General features: G+C 36.8%; 1 protein-coding gene across 11 annotated transcripts in view; it reads right to left on the bottom strand.

Annotated features, from left to right (window-relative positions):
• AGFG1 (ArfGAP with FG repeats 1) overlaps nucleotides 1–21,817 on the bottom strand; it is a 71,306-nt gene that overhangs the window by 49,093 nt on the left and 396 nt on the right. For all 11 annotated transcript variants that reach the window (XM_074314337.2, XM_074314348.2, XM_074314351.2 and 8 more), the window contains exon 2: nucleotides 8,334–8,427. In XM_074314337.2, coding sequence (XP_074170438.1) covers nucleotides 8,334–8,427 — 94 coding nt within the window. The remainder of the gene's footprint in view (nucleotides 1–8,333; nucleotides 8,428–21,817) is intronic.

The following is a 21,817-nucleotide window of genomic DNA, read 5'->3' as shown; positions in this document are numbered from 1 at the left end:
GGTTTTTTTTAGAGATTAACATTAGTTGATGAGTTTACAGATAAAACTGTATGACTCAGATCATTTCAAAATGATAAAAAAGGGACAGGACAGGCCGGCTCGGTGGCTCAGGTGGTTGGAGCGCTCCTAGAGCCTAGGTCGCCGGTTCGATTCCCACAGGGGGCCAGTGAGCTGCGCCCTCTACAGCTAAGATTGTGAATAACAGCTCTCCCTGGAGCTGGGCTGCCATGAGTGGCCGGAGACTGGAGTAAACTGCTGTGAGCTGCTGACCAACGACTGGCGACCAAACTGCCTCAGCCGGGGACTGGGAAGCACAAGGCTCATAATACCAGCACAGGCCAGGGAGCTGTGTCCTACACAACTGGACTGAGAAACAACGGCTTGAACCGGATTGGGGGTGGGGGGCGGAAGAAGGGAAAAAAGAAGGGGGGAGCAGGACTATAAATTAATGGGAGTCTGTTATATTATTCTGTCTATATTTATAAATATATGAACATCTCCAAAATAAAAGTTTTAAAAAAATAACAAAAAAGTCTAACAATTCGTAATTTTAATGAGATAAAAATAACACACTTAAGAAAGATATAAACAAGAAACACAGATGAGATGGAGCTATAATGTCTGAGAGGAATGAATAGCCAGAAGAAAATAATGTGACATGGGATGTGACCTGGGATTATCAATCCAACCAAAAGTTAAATAAATACAGTAGTTACAAACTAACATCTAGTTTCTCCTACAATACTCTGGGTTTAAAGTCATCATTCAAAAAAACCCACGTTACAACATGTACAAAAACAAAGCTACCATTCCTACATTCTTTTGTTAATTATTCTCTGAAACCCAACAATTAATATCAAATAGTACACTGAATATTTTAAAGATTATTACGTTAGTACTGATTAGATTCAGCTAGAATTAAAAAGAGAATTTTAAAACCATACCTTTCTTTGAAAATAGAGACCAGGCTTTAAACCATGTTAAACATTTCTCCATAAACATTCAAAAATTAAGCAAATATCCTCTTAAATAGTACAAAAGTGTGCCTCAATATTTTAGCTAGATGGTTTTAAACCTCAAATGCCTCACTAGGAAGATATTCTCTCAAATAATTACATTTTTATAGTTACTTTTTAAATGTTACTATTATTACTGAAGTAACTTTTCACATTTATTAATACCATCATATTGACCAAAATTCAGCAAAAATCTCTCCACGCTAAACTCACTATATTCAGTGCAAAGCAAACCATTTCCTAATACACTTTTTTCCTGAGCTTAGGAATCAATTGAAAAAGTATCTTTGCTCATAAAACTGACATCCTACAATTACACAATACATCAGTTTTCAAAACGTTTTCACATACACCGTTTTCAAATCAACCTCATAAAACAGGCAGGACAGGTACTTCCCATGGATTACAAAGGGAAGGGAAGCTCAGGGTAAAGAGGTTTGCCCAGGTGACCAGGGTCATTAATTACTGGTATTGCAACTAGACTACAGGTTGTTTTGAGTCCCAGTCTGGGGCCTTTAGTTACTATCCTGGTTTTCTGAAATGGTCCATAGCAGTCGGCATGAGAATCACATGGGATTCGGGCTGAAAATGCAAACAGACACTCCTGTGCCTCACCTCACATCCAGGGTCAGAATCTCTGGGGAGTAGAGCCTAGGAATTTTTACCAAAAAAATGTGGGGTTTTTTTTAATTCAATTTTTTTTTTTTTTTTTTTAAGGAGAGCACAGTTCAGTGGCCCATGTGGGGATCCAACCAGCAACCTTGGTACTACCAGCACCACACTCTAAAACTGAGCTAACCAGCCACCAAAATGTAAAAAAATTTTAAAACCCACCACAAGTAATTCAATGAAACTCACGTGGGTATATAGTTTGAAACTTCCTTGGAATGTACTCTTGTACATTCTCACAAAACAAGTATAATGAACAAGCATGGAAGACTATGCCATGAAAATGTCTATAATGCTCTGAGGACAATAAAACCAATACAGAAGAAACTATGAAAGCATTTTTTTTTTATCATGTAAAATCTTACAGTGAATGCCATTTTTAAAAAAAAAAGTTTACAATAAGAGTGGAAGTTTTAGCCTCTGTGGGCTAATATACTTCTAAAAGACTTCGTAGCAGAGAAAAAAATTTGATAGGGCTTGGAAAAAAGATTCAGGATAAATAAAACAGCATGAGCAAAATGGCAAGAAAAGTGGAATACAGATAGCATACATGGAAAACAAAAACAGAGATCACTATAATTAAATATTTCTACTGAAAATAAAGCAAGAAAAAGATTAACTAGGAAAAAAAAGCCAGGTTATAAAAGGATTTATATTGAGAACTGAAAACTTTGGAATTCCACAGACCAGGAGTCTTCAATTAACACCTGCAGATCAAATTGGCCCACTGGCCCATTTTTTTACTGTCCCCGACCTAAGAATGATTTTTACACGTTTAAAGGGTTATAATTTCAAACAAGAATATGCAACAGAGACTGTAGGTGGCCTACAAAGCCTATAATATTTACTATTTGGCTCTTTACAGAAACAGTTTGTCCACTTCTGCTATAAGCAACAAGGAAATTGTAAATCCTACAGTAATATGTATATAACTTAACTCTGCCACTCAATAATGACATTTAATATGTAAATAACTGCCACTTTGTTATTATTTAAACTTGCACAGTTAAAATGCCCCAGAATTTGAATACAAAACCTAAATATTAAAATAACACCATTATGTTCTATGAAAACTGAAAAATCCCAAGGAGTCCACTCTAAGGAAGGAGTAAAGAAAATATTAACAATCCTCCTATTACATCTACTATCTTAGTTTCTAATTCAATGAACATTTGACTATATTACTCAACAAGAAATATGCTGGTAACTTTCACAGGTTCCCTGAATTCAAAATATTCTAACCTTTCTACATGAAGATATTGTTACTACTTTACAGTTGTAGAAATTGAGGCTCAGTGGCATCTTGTCCAACGTGCTTAGCCTGCCAAATCCAAATCTCACCCTTTATGCATAAGACCACTGCACTTCAAGAAATTTAACAAGCCCTGCCCAATTTTAGCAATTTCCCTACAGAGAAGTAGTTTGAGTTAGATTGGTTAGTTTTTAATCAAACTTAAAAGAAATGACATTTCCATGCACTGCCTCGGGGTTCATTCAAAAGCTCATGTCTTTTCTCTGATAACGTCCATGGCTCTTTCTGACACTTTTCAGAATCCACTATTTCTGTACTGAGAATGACCGACACTGATTAGTTTATAGGACAGGATGATTTAGGACATAACCACCAGTGTCCTCTTTAACCTCATAACAGATTCTGAGTATAACACATCAAATGATACCTGCATTTTAAGCTGTCACAGCATGTGAATTTCGAATCTAAAATTTTTTTTAGAAACAAAAATATTTTTATGTGTGGCACTGCTTGTTCCTGATTATAAAATAGCTCCAATTTTTCTCGAAGATGGTTATTTAAGTGCCCAAAGGCCTAAAGAGCTGTCTCAGAAAATAAGGACTATTTAAACCCCAAGTATAACTGTATGAAGAATGTTGTGTCTACACTCCCGAGCATCTGCGACTCCAGACTGAAGACCTCCTCACTCTTACACCAAAAGGGAATTGAAATAAACAGTAATTTGTGTTGTCTCCCCACCAGACTATAAGCTTTACACAGGGCACGTATCATCTCTGGTTCCGCCCATCACTGTACCCCTAACACCCAAGAACAGTCCCTGGTACACAGTAGGTGATTAATAAATGTCTGCTTCAAGAATGAAGACTGGTGGCTCAGGTGGTAGGAGCGCCCTAACGCCGAGGTCGCAGGTTCAATTGCCACATGGGCCAGTGAGCTGTGCCCTCTACAGCTAAGATTGTGAACAATGGCTCTCCCTGGAGCTGGGCTGCTGTGAGCGGCCGGAGGTCGGAGGTCGGTGTGAGCCGCTGTGTGCTGCCAGGAGCGGCCGGTGGCCAGCTGAGTGGCCGGCAGCCGGAGTGAGCTGCCAACCGATGACTGGCGACCAACTGCGTCAGCCGAGGGGAGCACAAGACTCATAACACCAGCATGGGCCAGGGAGCTGTGTCCTACACAACTAGACTGAGAAACAACGGCTTGAACCGGAGTGTGTGGTGGGGGTTGGGGGACAGAAGAAGGAAAAAAAAAAGGAATGAAGAATGACTCCATCATAAATGTTAGCAGGGGAAATGCGCACCTTACCTCATGGGCTGTTGTTTTAGAAGGATTCTTTTTAAAAGTAATAGGTGCTGTTTGGGGATGATTTTTATGATCTAGCATAAAGATCAAATACTGTCAATCAACGCATGACTTATTTCAACATGCAGCCTACATGCCTGCGGGGCATCAGTAGTAACCCCTTGACTCTCAGTCCTAAAACATAATCAGGAAGATTAATTTGCTACTAGAACAGAAAAACTATGTTTCAAAATAAAAATACTGCTACATTTTCTTTTTATTGAATTATCTACACTACTCTTCACCAGCCCTCCTTCCATTAACTTTGATAATCAGAAGTTAAGCCAATAGTGAAATTCCTCTAACTATAGAGCCATGATTTACCCACAATATCACAAGAGGACATATATGAAGGAAAGCACTACACACACACACACACACACAGACACACAACTTTTAAAGTAAATTCTGCTGCAAAAGAAAGCATTGCAATATGTAGAAATTTTTGGTGAAATATTTTACTTTTGGAAAAAAATGTCAAAACCATTTCAGCAAATAATAAATGTAAAGTACTTTGCTGCAAAATATTTGACTAACATCTGGCATACTATTAGGCTGACGCAAAAGTAACTGGGGTTCTTGCAATTATTTTTAACCTTTCAAACCACAATTACTTTTGCACCAACCTAATATATTCTATAATCTAATAACGTACAGATCTGCTCCACTGAACACTGTAGGAGTCTGAGAATACTAAAGTAACATTCAAGTAATTTGTAATCTGTATATGTAGAAACTAGTAATAATATACTGTTATAAATATTCAGCGTGTTGTAGATACATATTTACAAATAGTAATAACACTGTTCACTTACCACAGCTACCAATGCAGATACACTCTGCTAGTGACTCAAATATCACGAGTTGTGCTGCCATCAGAACGGCGAACACCTCTTAGAGCTCTGAATGAAAATTGAAACCTTCCCTAGAGGTACACGTATGCTGAGCCACTGCACTGGTCTCAATGGCTTCCCCGTGACCATACCCTTTGCCCTGTCACGTGGTAGTCCCCTCCCACTGGTTCTGGACTTGGCAGCATGACTCTCTTTGGCAGTTGTTTACAACTATAATGCAAGCATATAAAACAGATTTAAGTTACACACGCAGATAATTGTAAACAGCCTTTTCCCACATATAAATGTCTGGAGGAATATGAAAAGCATGTGGAATGTAGGTTAATTCTGTTCAACACATTGTGAGTCATCCGGCAACCATGGGGCTTACCTGCTTAAGCCAGTAACACCCCAAATCGTGAGAACCGAACACCCAAACTCCCCTGTGGGGGTAGAAGTCCTGAGACTGCTCCTGAAGTCAGCACACTTCCTGACCTTCTAACTTCAGAACACTCATCTGGATTCAGGCCTGAACCTACTCCTGCACAAGATGCGTGCCAGTGCCTTTTTAATCCAAAACGTATGTGACTGATATGGTTCTTTCCAAACGCAAGATAACACAGTTGAAATATGGTGACATATTTTGAAATAAAAAATTAAAATCTATACTTTGCTCTATGCATGTATACTTACGATTTAAATGTTTACATAAGATAAACTGATCATAAAGCACTTGAAATCAGTATCTTTATGCAGTTGTACCAACTATCCCACACGCCATAATACATCAGTCCTACACAGCCCAAGTTTTCAAGAACACAGGTGCGGCTAATATTGTAAATATACCTCACCCGACATTACGGTTCTAAGATGTCCTTAGGGACACAAAAAGGTTTGTCTGTCTTCCTTAACAAGTACTTAAATGGCTGGTGCATCTTCTAGTAGTAAAAACTATTGCAAATTTCCCTTTTCCTCTGTGCACTGTTCGGTCTGCCTTCACCATCTTTTCAGCCAACTTAAGTCGTAGTCACCCTCCAAAACCAGCAAATGTTTTACCTCCTTTGTGAGATCACCCCAATGTTCTCCTTTTCACCAAGAGACTGAGTCCCTCCTCCATATTACTTCTGCATCCTCTTATTCTGATCATGTTGTCAAACACCGTGTTATAATTACGTTACAGATCTCTCTCCCTCAACGAGACTGTGCGCCCTGTCGGCCTCCTAACACATCTGTCACAGCACCCACAGTTCGGAGCAGTGACTGTCATGTGAGCGCTTCAAATGGCCTACAATTTGCATGACTCCTCAGAATTCAACATTCATATGCCCATTCCAGTCTTCTCTACTTTTTGTTTCTACTTTTTGATATAATGAGCTGCCTTAGAACCAAGTATTTCCTTTCATATAGTCTAAATTTATTTTGATGTTAGTCTTAAAAAAATGTTCCTTCAGAAATCCTGCCATATGTGACACATGAATGAATTTTAAGGGCATTTTGCTAAAGTGAAATAAGCCAGTGACAGAAGGATGAATCCTGTATGATTCCATTTATACGAGGCATGTAAAACAGTCAAAGTCATAGAAGCAGAAAGTAGAACAGTGGCTACCAGGGGCTGGGAGGGGGAAACGGGGAGTTGCTGTTTGATAGGTATAAAGTTCAGTTATGCAAATTGAGAAAGTGCTAGAGATCTGCTGTACAACACTGCCTAGAGTTAGTAACTCTATACTGGACACTTAAAAGTGTTTTAAGTGAGTAGATCTCATGTTAAGTGTATTTGTCACAATCAAAAAAAAAAATCTTAGTATTCTGGGACTAGTCTCCACCTAACCTTATCTTCTGAGAGGTTCAGCTATTTTTGACTTACCCCTCCAATAGACTTTTACCTTTCCAGTTCTGTTACTCTGGTTTTATCTACTGTCATTAGACTTTTAATCTAAGAACAGAATACATACTAGGCCAACATTCTAAGAAAATAACTTCAAGTATGCACTGCTAGGCTAATGCCAAACTTTACACACATAGTTTAAATTGTATTTTATTCCATAAATATATTACTCTATACGTAACGGTCATTACAAACCTTCCGCCCTTTCATCTAGCTTTAGATTTTCCTGTAATGTAACCATATTAGTCTGGAACTTGATTATTCAAAATAATTTTTTATCAGTGAAATTTGGAGAATTCAAAGTGTGCTCACTTCATAAGTCATGTATTTAAAAATATTTCATCATCTTTCATTTACACTTCTTTACTATTTTAGAACCAAAAGCACACATGCATCACAAGAATGCTAGAAAGTTTGAAATTACCATTAAAGTGTTACGAACAAAGGGAAGCGGAGGGCAAGAGGCTTGTATACATCTTCTGAACGGGAAAGAGAAGACTGAAACTAGTAACATCTTAACCTTTAACTTCTTTTCTGTCTCTTCTCTCAAAAACATGCAACCAGAATAGTACAACTAAACTATCATTTCCTTTCTGGAAAGTGGTAAGACTTGCCTGTGAAATAACAATGGCTACTATTAACCAAGGGGGTGAGTGGCTCATCTTTAACCCAAGATTATAAAGATGCCCACTTTCTTTGTTAATATTACAGTTCTTTTTTCAAGTATTAGATTACCACTTTTACTAATGCAAAACATGGAACTAAAAAGAAGAAAGCAGACAAACAGAATGGAATTACTGGAAGCCCATTCAAGCAGAGTGGAAGGAAAAGCTCCTCTACCAATCTTCACAACTACTGGGTTCCCCATGACACCAGCTGTCCCCTCAGAACTATTAAGCCCCTCCGTCCTGGGCACCTGGTCAACATTAAACATCACATACACATCCACAGTTAAAAATGTAGTGAAAAGGAAGGAGGGGACCTCAAGTAAAAGCTGACCACACAACAGCCTAACACAAGTTTACAGTAATACCACCAAGTTCCTTCTTTTCCTCTCTTTTTTTAACTTTTAAAGCAAAGATTAACAGTTACTCCTTCAAAAATGCCTTTTCTAGTCAACACTGAAAAATTTTAAATAAATGTGTTTTACCTCAGGTTAAAAGCAAAGTACTTTAGATAGCAGCTATTAATTCAAAATATATTACTAAATAAACACATTCTAAAATACCTACGTATAAAATATAAAAATAACTTTAGACAGTGAACTTCATCATTCCAAACAACTTATTAAATTTTACTAAAATGACTGCCAACAAAAAAGTTGAAATTGTAAAAACACTTACTTCATTTCCATGTTTTTGCAGGAATTCAATTTCCTGTTGTGTGAATGTTGTCATGGAGATAGATTTCACCCTGTGTGGTGGATTTAATCCTCGCCTAAGAGAGAAAACATTTTATAAATTTATTACTATATACTTTTAAAATTACACATCACTGAAAAACATGTTTAGCTAGTACATTTAAATTTGGAACAGTATTTTCATTTCATAAAAAGTATTTTAAAATTCCTTGAAACTATTAATCCCCACAACAGGTATGTCAAGATAAGTTTGGCTAGACCCACACTGAATAATAGATTTAAAGATAAATTCAAGTAACCAACTAGTTAGGAACACATAGTCCCTGTAACACATGAGCTTCTAGGAAATACAAATATTGCATTCGCGTGTTTTTGATGGAGGGAAAAGACAATATATGTGAAGAGCTCTGCGGTAAAGAATTCAAAAATTAATTAATTTTTTAAGTATTTTCATACTTCCTAAAAAGTTTGGCGCTATATAAATATTCTAATCAAATAGCACTACCTTTAAGTTTGAGGCTAATTTAGAAAATTAAAACTAACCTAAGGAAACTTGAAGTTATTAATCGATAAAAATAAAGTCCCATATCTCCATCAATTCAAATAAGGATTGATAACAAGGAACATTGTGCATCACCTCGGGAGGCAGTTAAGTGTTCAAGAAGAAACAGCAGGGCCATGGAGAAGGGATTGAAGAAATAGCTGGATACATGATTAAGTGACTTTTAAGGTCCTTTACAGCCTGGAAGACTTTTCTCCATAGATGGCCTTAAGAGGACATTATCCTAAGTTTCTTGAAGATGTGTTATATGCACATGAAAAAGTAAATAGAAGTGCACGCGGAGAAAGTAAGAACTGTTTACACCTTGTCCAAATACCATAAAGTGGCTATCCACCCACAAGAACAAGGGTTAAATACTCCATGCAAAGTAACAACATAATTTGTGCAAAGTTTACTGTCGAGTCATATCCGCTGGTAAAGGCTTCACTTGGAATCCAGGTCTTAGAGCTGATTAGCAATATTTTTACAGAATTTGTCATAGTCATCTTGCAATCATCCATGCTAATTAAATGACTTAATAATGAGGTGAAATAACACATGAACCAAGTCTTCCAAAAAAATTCTGGAAACATTTTAGAATAATTAAATATGGTGTGTAACATTCTAGACATTCACAGTAGTCCAAATCAAAAACAATAAGGAGATTCAAAATTAACAGAAGCTCAACTTTTATATGCAGCTGCTTCTTTCTCTTCCTCCTGTCAGAGATAGATGGCAGGCGCCCTTTTCAGATCATGCTTTGAATTATGACAAGCTGCACTTTATCTGTTTCACATTTCAAAGTGGAGAAACGTTAAGTTAGATTTTGTTGCGCTGTTTTGCTTTGTTTACATTTTAAATTAACAAATTATTTTCCCTGTAGTTCTTGGTAAGTCATACTACAGAAATTAAGATTTCACAGCAAGAGAAACTGAACACAGCAATTTCATCCTAGTGAAACTATCAAATTTAACTATGAAAAAATAGCTACAGCGTCAATTACTTTCAAGTACCTTTACAATTTGCAATAACAAATTAAGGCTTTCAAGATTACTTTTAAATTTCCAAAAGGGAAAATTTGGAAAGTCAGTATTATTCATTTACAGCATGACACTTTGTTTTCCAACTCATCCTTAATATGGGAACAAGACTAAATTCACCATTTTCAGGGAAGCTCATTAATGTATGATATGTATTTACACCCTACCTAGCTCCAAAACAAGAATTAAGTTACTGTTCTCTCAAATCCCTCTGTCTCTCCCGCTCAGCTACTCCATCTCTCCTCGTTCCCTAACGCCTCCTCCTTGTCCCAGCCAATCCTTTACCTTCCCAGCTCCTCTGCAGTAAAATAATTACTTTCTAATGAGAAAATATCAAACACGGTTACCAGGCGTATGGTTTGGATAGAAATTTTGGAGCAACAAATCATACCCCTAAACTTCTCAAATCATTACATGAAGAAATCCCTAGTTCTTTTTAAATTACATGACACAAACGTGATCTCATGAAAGCAGTCCAGTGTATTACTTATTCAGTCATACATCTCGAATTCCTACCATATCACAGGGTCCATTTATGCATCAAGAAAGTATTCATTACTTAAGTGAACAAAATTTTGAACTTATGAAACAAATACAACCAGAATGTGCTCATAACCAAACTATGAAAGGACATTTTTTCCCCACTTATCAAGAACACTTACTACAGGATTTCTTTAAATGAGCTTTCTCAGTACACTTAAAGTAGGATTTGATTTACAAAACAAGTAGACACAATTCTACAAGACCACATTAATTACGTAAATTGAGGAAGTATTACATTTGCTCATGTTGATTTCTGTATATTCCATTTATTCATGCAGATTAACTACATTCTTAATGCACAGATGTACAAGTATTTTTCTCTTCTTTAAGCCTCCAAAAACTTTCTACGTGGATATTATGTGCTTATAAAATAATTTGGTAAAAAAAAGTTGAACACTGACTTTTTCAGTCTCTTCAGTAGAATGCAGACTGATGGGTCTGCAATGAAAGTGAGCAGTCTTCACACACTGATAACAGGATAAATTTACCAATGTACCAAGAACCTCATTCACGCCTTTTGACCCAGTAATACTCTTTTAGGAATCTCTTCTAAAGAAGGAATCTGAAACATAGCAAACTAACTGTGTACAAAATGCTCATCATCGGAAAACATTAGAAACACTTCTATACCAAAGGGGAAATGGTTAAATAAATGACAATAAAACTGCATAATATTATGCACACTTATGCTTAGATTTTAATTTAAGAATTACATAACATTATCAGAACTATATAAAAAGTATCTGTAAAGAAAACAGACAAACCAAATTCTGCAAAATCGTAACAGTCCTTGCATACAGGTAATGGATTGAATGATTTTTTTCTATTCTCTCCAAGTTTCCTACAATGAATTTGTGTTACCCTGTAACAAATAGTAAGAAATAATAGGAAGTCCAACTGACTAGTAGAAATAGTAAAAAATTTAGTCCTGGCTTTATGGATGTGAATGTCTGTGCTAAGAATTAGAGAAAGAAAATAGGGAAGGAAAAAGGAATTTTCCTTTCTAAGTCTTTCTCTCAGTTTTTCTTTAAAAGGCCTGGAAAACCTTTTTTCCCAAATATACCTACCATGTTACCCTGAAAAAAAGACCTACCCCGAAAACAAGCCCTAGCACGATTTTTCAGGATGACATCCCCTGAACATAAGCCCTAATGTGTCTTTTGGAGCAAAAATTAATATAAGGCCTAGTCTTATTTTCCGGGAAACATGGTACCAGCATCAACACTTCATCTTCATTTCTCTAATTCAAGGTGTCTCCACTTTGGCACTATTAACATTTTGGGCCAGACAATTCTTTACTGGGGGGAAAGGAGGCTGCCCTGTGCATTGTAAGATGGAGAGTGACACCCCTGGCCTCTGCACACTGAATGCCAGCAGCACCCCCAATCCAGTAGAGGCAATCAAAAATGTTTTCCAGATAATGCCAAATCTCCCCCACGGGGAGGGGGTGGTAAAAATCCCTCTAGTTGAGAATCACTGTTCTAAATATCTCAAATATGTTAATTATCAAGCAAAAAAAGTTAGTGGAATTCCTTTGGATCTCTATTGAGATGTAATAACTTCTACCTAGGTTCAACCTTATACAAAACATTGTACACATTCACTCCACACACAACAAAAACTTAAATTATCCCATAATTTACTGTTTCCATAATAACAGAAAATAGAAATGAATACTTTTCTATGAAATGATAATACGCAAGTTTAAAATCTGTATAGACTATATAAATTTTAAATTAAAAGACTAAGTTGTAGCCACAAAAAATAACCAAGAATGAACTATATGATGTCAAGTGTGCTTATAAAATTTGGCAGGCAAAATACAAGTTGATACAGCAAAAGGAAATTAATATTATAAAATATCCAGACTGGCATTTTGCATATTTAATCCTTATATCCCCGTGGGAAAAATGCAAATCCTCTCAAGAGAAATAGATGCATTTCCAATCTATACTACCAGGATTTGGAAATATTAAACTCAATAAAATATTAAGTTGCAATAAAAATCATCACACAACAAAACAATCCACTGAGCCTGAGTCAGTAGAAATAACAGATTTATACCACCTCTTCCTCAGACTTTTAATATTGGGATTATCAAATATATAATGTAAAATAAACAGTATACAGGAAACATTAAAATAAATAAGATGAAATAAAATACACAGAGATATCTAATTATCAGAATAACTAGGCAAATTCAAAAGTCAGAACTCTTAGAAATAAAAAATTATAAATGTAGAAATTAAAAATGCAACAAATCAGTTAAAGAGCAGATTAGACACAGCAAAGAAGAAACCAAGAGGGCAGCGCAGGCTGTAAGGGGCAGAAAAGACAAGCGTTTGGGGGGGAAGGAAAAAAAGAGGACATTAGGAGGTATAACATATATCTAACCAACAACCTTGCTTTGGAGAGAACTGAAAGAATAAAGGAAGTGATATTTGAAGAGATAAGAGCGGAGATTTTTCAGATCCAATGAAAGGCATGCATCTACAGATAGAGGAAGCATAACTTACCAAAATCAGAATAAAATCCACAGTTGGAAACATTTTGGTGAAACTTCAAACACAAAAAGAACATCTTAAAAGCAATCAGAGAGAAAAGACAAAGGAATAATAATTGGATTAAAAGCAGACTTGTCAATAGAAACCAGAAGAAAAAAGAAGAAAAACTAGAAAAAATAAATGAACAGAAGAAAAAGAAAAGGATCCAAGAAACTAGAAACCAGAAGACAGTGGAATATTATCTTTATGCAGTAAGAAAAAATAACAGATGTGAACCCAACAAAACTATGTTTGAAGTGTAAGGTCAAAATAATGATATTTTCAGATAAATAAAAACCAAGAGTTTAACCCAGGAGATCTTCACTCAAGAAACATATTGCACATACTCTAAGAAGGAAAAAAAATGACCCCACGAAGGTTGTAAGACACAAAGGGGTGAGCAAAGAAACTGGTAAATACTTAGGCAAATCTAAACAAACATCATCTGATTAAAAAATATCCAATTTATGGGGGGGGGGGAATAACATCTCATCAGCAATAGCACTTAAGTGAGGGTCCTTTTATTTTTAAACACCTTGCATCATTAGGGGAAGGTTAAAATACTGATCAACTCTAGAATGCTACTATGGAGAATAACATTTCAATGGTGACCTTAAACACACACACACACACACACACACACACACACACACACACACACACAGAATTTACAGCTTCCAACCCAGCATAAAAGGAAAATCAAATCAAAACAAAAAAATAAATACGCCCTTGCCTTATGACAAGTAAACCTACTTGTAGGTATTTACCCAGGTGAAATAAAAACTATGTTCACCCCCAAATCTGTACATAAATACTTGTAGCAGATTTATTCATATGCATCAAAAACTAGAAACAACCCAATTGTCCCTCAAATGGGAAATGCAAAATACACAAGCAATGGAATACTACTCAGCAAAAAGGAGAAACAAAAATGACTGATACACGTAATGACTAACTTGGATTAATCTTAAAGGTACTGTGCTGAGTAAAGGGGGCACTCATTTTTCTCATTAGCAGAACACGTTCACCTACTGGGTTTGATCATTTAGATAAACAAAATTTTAATTGATCAAACTGAATTTTTATTTATCTAGTTATTTTTAAGGTGTGTTCCTGGAAGCTGGTGCCACTTCCCTCTTTTGCTAAGCCTAGTGTAACTGCCATGTGAATTCAGTGTTTATAAAACACTTTACTGTAATGACATTAGTCATAACTATTGGATAAAAGTTTGGGGCAGATTTATACCACACATTTTTACAGTGCCAATATTAAAGTACCACCCATTCCAGATTCTAAAAAACACATTTTAAATCTCCAGTTTACTGCAAAAATTTTTTTAAATAATGACTCATTTAGTAACAGTAGTATTGATATTTTGATAGCATGTTTGCCAGCTAATTGGTTTCAAAAAGTTCCAAAGTCACCTACTGGTGGAGCCCAATATGTTTCTGCAGGATAATTAAGTCACATGCAGATCCCCAGGAGAGCTCGTGTTAACGACCACCACCCAGGTATGACTGCAACCAGATGGTGTGACTCACTCCATCTGTCCGCCAGTACGCTGCTCTTAACTATGCCTCAATCTTGCTAATCGCCATTTGTTCAACTCAAATGACAATATGTGCTGGATGATTAAGAAAGCTTATTTAGTTTTATTAATTGTTTTTCTCCTGCTGGGGGAGAAGTTGGTTAAAACACTGTAATAGGCTATGGAAATTTTATGTGGTTGCTATTGTTGGCATAAAGTAATAGTTAATTTGACATTAAGATCTATTCCAATCCTATTAAGTAAAGACATTCCATATAATGTTTCATATTATAAAAATTATACATTTAAAATCTACAACAGATGGAAGATGGCTTTAACAGGTTATCAAGATTCTATCAAGATTCTACAGACTGTTGACGCCAAGCACTGTATGTATCGGATAGTCCAAAATATTATCCAGAACCCAAGTTGAAAACACTGAAAATACGCGCACACACACACACACACACACACACACACACCCATAGTGTAAACCACAATTATTATTTGGGGATTTTTTTGAAAGTCAAAAATATTACACTGTAAGGTCCTTATAACACACTTAGGGCAATCATCTAAAAAAATACTCAAGTAACAATTTAAACGAATTAAGATATTCTAGTTAAAAGTGGACAAAAGCCAAGAGTGACCTCACTCTCTCTCTCTAAACCCCACTGAAATGCCAGCAGAGGAATAAAAAGACAGCAGAGGAATAAAACTTAACTGACATATAGATTGTTTTCTTTAACTGATGAAAAAAGCATTCCTAAAAAACTTGAGTAATTTTTACATTTCAAAAATATCAAGTTTCTTTACAGAACACTAGCACTCTTTTTATATAAATACCCTGTTTCCCCGAAAACAAGACCTAGCTGGACAATCAGCTCTAATGCATCTTTTGGACCAAAAATTAATATAAGACCTGGTATTATATTATATTATATAATATTATATTATATTCGGTCTTATATTAAGACCCGGTCTTATAGTAAAAATAAGACCGGGTCTTATATTAATTTTTGCTCCAAAAGATGCATTACAGCTGATTGTCCGGCTTGGTCTTATCACAGAGACAGAGGGACAGAGAACAAGGGAGAGCCCAAGAGCACACTATGGTTCTCTAAGAAAACTAAGATGATTAGACGTGAATATACCAGCAGCAACTGACTACAGAATCGAGAAAGCCAAAGTGGAAGCTCCCACAGACGTGGGGGAAGACAACTACCACAGAACCTTGGAAAGATTACCAAAGGAATCAGAAGGGGCGACAATTTACACAGGGTCAAAAACAGCCTGTTCCCCAAAAGCCACAAGACTACCCCTATGTACCAGGCCGCAGGCAGAAAAATCTGAAGGACATTTAACATGCAGAGATGACACCAAGCAGACTCTGAACTCAGGCATCTTAACAGAAATATTAAGGTAAATACCGAGGAGGGAACAGACAAGAGTCCAAAGGAAGACTGCTATTAGGTACCATACTAAAAACTGGGGGCTCGTCTGGCACCCCACATGCTGAACGCTAATTCTATGCCCCCAGTCCACGGCCTCAACATGGCTCCTGGAAGAGGGGCAGCCAGGCTTTTTCCCCAACAAGAAGATCAGAGAAAATATCTTTGAACTAAAAAAAGTATGAGTTTCCAAACCAACGAGTCCCAAAAATGTCTAAACATTGAACAAAAGATCTATATCAAAATACTTCAATAGAAAATTCAAAACAGTGGGACTGAAAAAAGAGGATCATACATACTCCCAAAGGGGGGGGGGGGGGAATGGGACACAAAAAAACCAGTGGTAAGAATAGCCAGACAGCAATACTGCAGGTTGAAGACAACTTAAGCAATGCCTTAAACATTCCAAGGGCAGAATATTTCACCTTTGTGAGCACAGACGAACTATTAAGTTAAAAAGGAGGGCAGAATAAGACATTCTCAGCCACGTAGCTGAGACCAAAATGATCAAAAATGATCTCCCATTAACCTTTCATCAGAAGGCTGATGGAGATGTGGGGATCCCGGGAATGGCTGGCACAGAGGTTAGGCGTGTTATGATGGCGACAGAAGGAAAGTCCCAGGATGACAGCTGCACAGCAGGACTAGAGCATTTCCACACCAGAGGATGACAGAAGTACCCAGAAAAGGTTTGGGGGCGGGGGGGGGGGGTATCTAACGTGTCTGATCATATTGAAAGAAGTTTTATACCTCAGACAGATCATTTATCTGGGAATATACTAACGTTATACGAGTATACATGGAAAACAAAGCAAATGAAGAAAACTAGACAATTATCAATTTCAGGAAGAAGGTTGTACAAAAAGAAAAATATCTGTAGTAGTAGTAATATACTACCTACTTAACACAGCTGAGAATAATCCGTACACAGTTGCAATAAGACAAATACTGAATAGTGATTTAATCAAAAATTGGGATATAATTATACTAACGGTAGAAGCAAAGTATAGTGGAATAAGGTAAGTGTTAAAAGGGTCTAATCCTTACCTTCCTCCTTGTACAATAGTCAGTAAAAGCTAAAACTGAAAAAAAAAAAAAAGCTACATTTTGAGTATGTTACTTAGAAATATTAAGATAAATACAGAAGGAGGAAACAGACAAGAGTCCAAAGCCATTGTCTATGGCGATCAGAAATGGAGAAGCAGGTGACTGGTTTTGCTCGCTATAAGCCTTTCCCTTTTTAAATTATGTGCATGTATTCTTTTGATAAAAATTAAAATTGAAATAAAAATTTAAAAAGAATGAAATAAAAACGGCTCTTGTCAAAATTAAACTTAACTGACATATAGGTTGTTTTCTTTAATTGATGAAAAAAGCATTCCTAAAAAACTTGAGTAATTTTTACATTTCAAAAATATCAAGTTTCTTTAGGAAACACTAGCAATCTTTTTATATAAGTACCCTGTTTCCCTGAAAATAAGAGCTTGCTGGACAATCAGCTCTAATGCGTCTTTTGGAGCAAAAATTAATGTAAGACCCGGTCTTATATTATATTTTATTATATTATATTATATTTGGTCTTATATTAAGACCCGGTCTTATAGTAAAAATAAGACCGGGTCTTATATTAATTTTTGCTCCAAAAGACGCATTAGAGCTGATTGTCCAGCTAGGTCTTATTTTCGAGTAAACACAGTATGTACCTACTGAATACAACTGTTCCAAGTTAAGTGTTCCAATTTAGAGCCACCAAAATTTATTAAGAGATCAAGCTTTGAAGAGAGAAATAAGGAAGTGTTCATATCTTCCCACATTGTTAGTTGTACTGATTTTCATACTTCCCCATCAAAGAGCTTGCAACAATGTATCAGTTTTCCCACTTACAGTAAACTGAAATTGTACTACTTTGTCAAAATAGCTCCCTGAATGAAGAGTACTAAAAAAGGTGGGAAAAGATGTAAGGTCCTAAATTACTATAAGCAGAGCTCCTAAAGGGTACTTGATTGCAATCCACTCTAATGCTAATAATTGTATTAAAGACAATTAAATGCCTCTTTTCATCCGTCCAACTTTAATTTAAAAAAGTTAAAATTCTCGCAATATTCACCAAAAGTCAAAATGCACACAAAGTTAACAAAGTATAATTTATCCAGCTACATTTATCCACTTGTGAAATTCCAAGTTCAAATACTTGTCCAGATAAAATAGCTGGTATTAAGAGAAACAAAGTGTTTCTCAAATGTTACTTTTTTATTTTATCTAAACCCTCTCTAAAAAATTTATGAATTCTTTTTTAAGGATAGAACAATTCTTATATTATTTACTGATTAAATTAATGTTACTCTACACAAAACAAATAATTTGGTTTAAAACTAGTCTTTAATTCAACTAAAACATCTTTAACAGGAAAGCAATATTTTATTATTGGCTGCAACAGAGTGTCAATTCATAATTTTAAGGATTTCTGTAGATAGAACCTGAAAGAAAGTGACAAATCAGTCTGTTACATCACCCCCTTTCTCCCTCAATAATGAAGTTTAACTACATCTAAACCTAAAGTCTATTTTAAAGTTTCACAATTTAAATTGTTATATACCCCGAATGAACATCATATAGGACAGCCCTCTGGGGAAAAAAGATTAGCTCTGAGTCTAGTAATATTAACATTTACTTAAACAAAGATTGTTACGTAATAAAAGGTACATAACTATCGTAAAAGTTAGAATTCTGATAGTAGACACGGTTTACTGTGTACCAGCATTTTCTAGGCACACCAGGGTTCCCAGTGGCAGCTAGCATGCCTTATTTAATACACATATATTCGCTGCTCAGTGAACCGTAACATTTAATCTTCATAACAATCTTAAGCTATACATTATCATCTTACCACAAATAAAGAAACTGAGGCTGAGAGGATAGATCCAGGCCAACCAGCACATTGCGGCCTGGCTTCATACCTTGCCATAAGTCCCAAAGCTAGTGGCAATGTCAAAATCTGACTTCAAAATTCATACTCTTTTAATTATACCATGTCATCTGAATAATAAATATATAATTATTGGTAGACGCGATGGTTGTTATTCTTAAGGTATTTTCCTGCACTACTGCTTTTCAAAGGAAAAAAACCCTTAAGAGCTACTTATTGTCCCTTCAATATTTCTGCCGCAGACATTTGATCCGGCATCCGTTCCTTCCCAGGAATCCCAGATTTCTGATTTACGAACTCTGTTTGGGGATCCTTGTTGTTCCAATGAAGCCAGTGTAGAACGTGTGACCAATAAAGGCACTGGTTCAAGGTAGCCCTATGACCTATGCGAATTCGGAGTGAACTGCACAATTTCTGGAAAAGTTGGAACAAGAGTACATAGCTCCAGGAGCTGGAGGCAGCCATTTCTGGATGAGGGAAATCTAGGCAACATCATTCAGCCATTGCATAAAGTCTTACTTAAAATTAAAACCAAATGATAAATTCCCTTCGTATTTTAAAACCAACTTGAGTCAGGTTTTGCGTTACATCTAAAACAATCAAAATGGAGACAAAAGATGCCTCTCATTTCTATGTCTTTCACATATTGTTCTCTACTCCATGGGACATCCTCTCCCCCTTGTTATTACTGTCTCTCATCTACTGGGCATCCATTATGTACCAGCCATTGCAGGAGCCGTTAAACACACATTATCTCAAATACTGAAAACTAATCTACATCCGAAATCTACAAGGTAAAGCTTATCCTCACCACTTCATAGATAAGAAAACTCAAGTTCAAAGAGACTGAGTGACATTCTCAATACCACATAACTAACCAGGATTCAAAACCAGGTTTACCTAGCTCATAAATACTTGTTCTTTAAAATACACGAACCCGCCTGCCACATGGATCTTGTCTTTAGTGGTCTTTGCTCAGGCATCCAATCCTCTGTGAAACTTTCCCTGTCATTTACATATTTCATTCAGAGAAAGGAAATGTTACAATGTACTAAGTTTATACTCTTAGAATGCAGGCTCCTCAAGGATAGGCGACTCCAAGTAACACCAGTGCCTCCCATGGTGTATGACACAGGCTAAGTGAGCAATGGGTATTTGTGGAATCACCACTCAACAGAGATATGAAGCCCTATTTATTACACATTAAATTCCATTAAAGTAAACAATTGTCATCATACTGAAGTATACTTTAATATAGAATGTTTCTGAGACGTGTAATCTAGAAGAAATTTATAAATATTTCTTGATAATTATACATTTTCTGCAATAAACTAAATGTTGCCCTGATATACTTACAAAGGGCTACACCGAAATGTCAGAAATCCAGAACAGTAAATATATATACATACATTTTTCAAACCAAATACTATAAAAGGACTTGTGTTTCATAAATGCAGGCCATACTTATGCACATAATAAAAGTCAAATATACTTAAAATGAATGGGACTATTGGCTTAGTTTCAGAATCAAAGTTGTCCAATATTTGTAAACAAAAAGCATGAACCAGACAACCTCCAAGATTCTGAGGCAATTCAACAATATCATTAATTGTCAACTCCTCTGGGTACACCTCCGACTACACAACCTGAAAGCAGCTCTCAGACAAGGTCTCTACCATCACACTATTTAGTGCATACTTACCGCTGACATTTTTCTCATTTAATTACTTATGCATTATCACCTCCTGCCCTAGAACATGAGCACCAAGAAAACAAGGATTTTGCTGTACTTATCAGAACACCCCAAGCCTTCACACAGAGCCTACTGAGCACCCAATAAATACTTGACGAAATAATAGTCATGGAAGACTAACAATGCCTCTTTGCCCAACTTAACAAAAAAAAAAAGTGAATCGTACATTAAGTCCTGCATTTTCCAAATATGAGTTTTCTCATATATCATGTACTTTGTCTCAATATTAATCTTACAAAGTTTTTTTCAATTTGGGAGGGGGTAACCACATTACTTTATTTGAAGGAATGGTACAAATGAAAAAACTTCAGATGTTTTGGAACAACAAAGCTTTTAAAAATATTTAGTAACTACCACTTCGTTGATAACTTACTTTGAATCTGTGACAATTAGTGCGTGAAAGCAACTGATCACCGGTTCCAAACTCACCTGCAAACTTTCCAAAAGGAATTTCACAGCAACAAACATCTTATCAACATAAAGCTCAATGAAGCAAAGGACAAATACAAACCATCCTAGTAATTGAAGACGTTTCTGAAACAAGGGCTGTCTTTCCATTTCTATACACAGTCAGGACGCTTGGGTATTGATAGAGGAATCTCACAGATACCACCCCCATGTTTAGAATAACACGGTTCCTCGTCGACACTTTATTTGCATGAAAACTTTCCCCAAGCTCCTCAAGACTCTCTTTGGGCCACAAGGAGACCCTCAACCTCACATCTGCTTCTCTCCTTCCCTCTTCCGAAAATAATCCTTTCACTTTTTCCCCTGGGATTCACACCTCTGCCTTCAAGCCAGTGGAATCCCGCCACTATCTGTAAGTGCCCGCTTTCTCCTGTGACCTAGGTCCTCTTGGCCCGCGGGGGGGCAGCCAGGCTCTGTGTCGTCCCGGCCCCCCCCACCCCAGCTGCCCCCTCCCACGCCAGCTGCCCCCTCCCACTCCACGCGCGCCCGGCAGGTGCCGCCGAGAGGCGGGGCGCACAAAGGACCCACGGTCCTCCCCAGGCTCCGCCAGCCTTTCCCCGACCGCTCCATCGGGTCTGCGCCCCGGAGCGCGGCGGCCCGAGGGAGGTGGCGCCGGGCTCCCCGCGGACCGGAGATGCTGGACCCCGGCGCCCCATCCGGACCCCAACCCCGCC

The sequence above is a fragment of the Rhinolophus sinicus genome, chromosome 17, assembly GCF_057876585.1.
Source record: "Rhinolophus sinicus isolate RSI-liver-muscle chromosome 17, RSI-T2T, whole genome shotgun sequence".
Classification (NCBI taxonomy): Eukaryota; Metazoa; Chordata; class Mammalia; order Chiroptera; family Rhinolophidae; genus Rhinolophus; species Rhinolophus sinicus.
Note: the sequence above shows the minus strand (reverse complement) of the source record. Positions and strands in the feature narration are given on the sequence as shown.